This window comes from Cibotium barometz, chromosome 44 (assembly GCF_041138505.1).
Source record: "Cibotium barometz isolate CiBa-2024 chromosome 44, ASM4113850v1, whole genome shotgun sequence".
Taxonomy (NCBI): domain Eukaryota; kingdom Viridiplantae; phylum Streptophyta; class Polypodiopsida; order Cyatheales; family Cibotiaceae; genus Cibotium; species Cibotium barometz.
This window is the reverse complement of record NC_141089.1, coordinates 8,564,327-8,567,074: the sequence shown is the minus strand read 5'-3', so window position 1 is coordinate 8,567,074 and position 2,748 is coordinate 8,564,327. Positions and strand designations below refer to the sequence as shown.

Genomic DNA, 2,748 nt, shown 5'->3' with positions numbered 1-2,748 from the left:
TGAGCAATTCAAGTTTGCCATAACCGGTTTCTTTCTCGTTGAGAGCCTGTGTCTCCCTTCCGAATATAGGGCGAGGGCTACGGTTTCCGAGGATAGGGTTTGTGGTGGTTTCCGTCTCTAACAGCAGATGTGGCTTTCCTCTAACTAGAGGGTTGCGTTTAGGGTTACTGAAGTGAGGGTTTCTCTGTGCGGCATGGGACATGGGGACTGCGGTGGGTGAGCAATTTCAACCTTGCCGTAGCCGGTTTCTTCTTCTCTAGTTGCAAGCGGCGGTTTTCTCGGCCCTAGGTTAGGGTTAGGGTGTCTGCAGATGGACGAGGCGTGGGAGCGGGCTGTGGAGGCTGCCCGTGGTGGGGAGGAGCCCGAAGCTGTGCGGTCGCTAACATTAGATGGGGCGGTGAAGTGCTCGCAGGGGCGGCTGCCTGCGGCGTCGCTGCTTGAGCAGTTCTCGCAGCTGCGCGTGCTGTCTATTGCAAATGTGGGCTTGGCGTCGCTGGCAGATTTCCCTTCTCTCCCCAACCTGGAGCGCCTCATCCTGAGCGACAACCGCATCTCTGGAGGCCTCGACTCCCTTGTTGACGCTGGCCTCGTCTCCCTTCGTGACCTCGACCTCTCGAACAACAAAATCCAGGTCCTCGACGACCTCGCTCCCCTTGCCAAGCTCAACCTGCTCTCCCTGGATCTCTATGAGTGCCCTGTTACCCGCACGAAGGACTACCGCTCCAAGGTCTTCTCCTCCATCAAGTCCCTCCAGTACCTTGACAAGGTCGATGCAGATGATAACGAGCGCCCAGAGTCGGATGAAGAAGAGGAGGATGATGATGAGGATGTTGACGATGGTCTTGATGTAGATGGAGATGAAGTTGCTGCCGTGCAGAAGCTGGGGGCCAGGGATGTCATCTCGACTGTTGGTGCTGAAGATGAAGATGAGGATGTGGCTGATGATGATGAGGATGGTGAGGAAAGCGACGAACTTGATGAGGAGGGAGATGATGGTGTGCGCTTCAATGGTGTGGTGAATCATGTAGGGCAAAGCAATGAAGATAGTGGATCAGAGGAGGAAGAAGTCGATGATGATGATGAAGAAGATGAGGATGATGATGATGGGGATGCAGTGGAGGTGCATGACATCGAAGAGACGGAAGAGGAGGAAGAGGAAGGCGGAGATGAAGAGGATGATGCAGGGGAAGGAGAAGAAGAGGATGAAGATGAGGAAGATGAAGACGAGGGAACTGAGCAAGCTGTCTCTTTGGAGGGGGAGATTGATGCTCAGGAAGATGCTGCAGAGGATGAGAATGGTGAGTTGGGAGATGATGATGAAGATGAAGTCAAGAACGAGGTTGAAGACGATGAAGATGAAGAGGTACCTGCCTTTTTTGATGACCTCCTCCCCCCTCCCCCTCCCCCTCCCCCTCCCCCTCCCTCCTTGCTCTTCTTTCTTTGTTCATGTTGGAATCTAGCCAATTTGATAAAAAGTATCTCATTTTGTAACCTGTGTTTGATGTCTCATTTTTCTGTTTGTAAGGACAACTCTCTTGTTAACAAAGCCTGAAGCCTGTCTACTACTGTTATTTTTCTGCTTGCATGCTAAAATTGTTATTTTCTGAGCATAGTGGATCATGCTTGAACAGATGATATACTGAAGTTATGTTTGATACAGGAGGATTATGGGACTGAGTACCTTGTGCAGCCTATTGCCCGAGCAGAAGACGAGGAAGGAGCCAGTGACTTCGAGCCTGGAGAAGATGACGATGAGGAAGAAGACAACATAGACAATGAAGAGCATGACGTCGGTACACCAGCTCCAGCTTCTTCGAAACGGAAGAGGTCCAAAGATGACAGTGAAGAAGATGACAGTGAAGATGATGAAAGGCCTCCTAAGCATTAAGGACCTGCACCATCAAGGATTCTGCTAAGTTAGTACATGCCTTAAGCCCTTCTGAAATGGTGGCTCATGTTGTGAGGAAAGGTATCCCAGGTGCCTTTTCTTTATGTGCTGAGTTGTTTTTACAGTTCTGTTGCAACTATTCTTTGCTTGTAACAAATGTATTAGTAAAGACATAGTAGCAGCTTTTGACTTGGGGGTTAGAGAATATTGTGATGTAGGTTTTTTACAGTATTGGATGTCTGACCCCCTGGAAGCATACCCTTGCTTTTTTTTCCTGGAGATGAGTAGGGTTTGTACTTGGCTAGTAATGTCATTTGTTGATTGTGCCGAGCATGTAATCCTGTGGGTTTCTTGTCATTTATATGCTTGTTTTCATTTCTGTGAAGTTTATGGCCTTAGATGTTTACAGGATGCCCTTCTGTAGAAGTGTATTATTCTTCCAAAGGTGAAATTTTGTTCAGCTAGTTTGCCACTTTATTTGCCCACTGGGTACTTTTAACAGACTCATAGATAACACTATGAAGGTCTAAAATGTCTGGTGATATTTTAGCAACAGGTGTGGCCAAACATAGTTTTTTGTCATATTATAATGCTCTCATGCCTCTTGTTGAAAAGGTTTGTAGAATTTGAACTTTTGACCGGTATATAGATATTTTTGATGTTAGCCCTGAATTTCGTGTTATTTAAGATGATTGGGTCCTACAGGAGAGCAGGAGCAATTTTGTTTTTTTTGGTGGTATTTTGAATGGTCAACAAACTTCTGATTAATTTGGAAATATTAGGTTTTTCTGTTTATCAAGAGCTGGAAAATGAAACAATTTGGGCTTTTTTCCTGGTCGATGATGTTTTAATGACCACTG

General features: G+C 46.9%; 1 protein-coding gene across 1 annotated transcript; it reads left to right on the top strand.

Annotated features, from left to right (window-relative positions):
* The first annotated feature begins 310 nt into the window (after positions 1 to 310).
* LOC147612921 (uncharacterized) lies at positions 311 to 2,226 on the top strand. Its single transcript, XM_086782190.1, has 2 exons — positions 311 to 1,363; positions 1,661 to 2,226. The coding sequence occupies exons 1-2, from the start codon at positions 311 to 313 to the stop codon at positions 1,886 to 1,888; spliced, it is 1,281 nt and encodes a 426-aa protein (XP_086638316.1). The 3' UTR covers positions 1,889 to 2,226.
* The last annotated feature ends 522 nt before the right edge of the window (positions 2,227 to 2,748 follow it).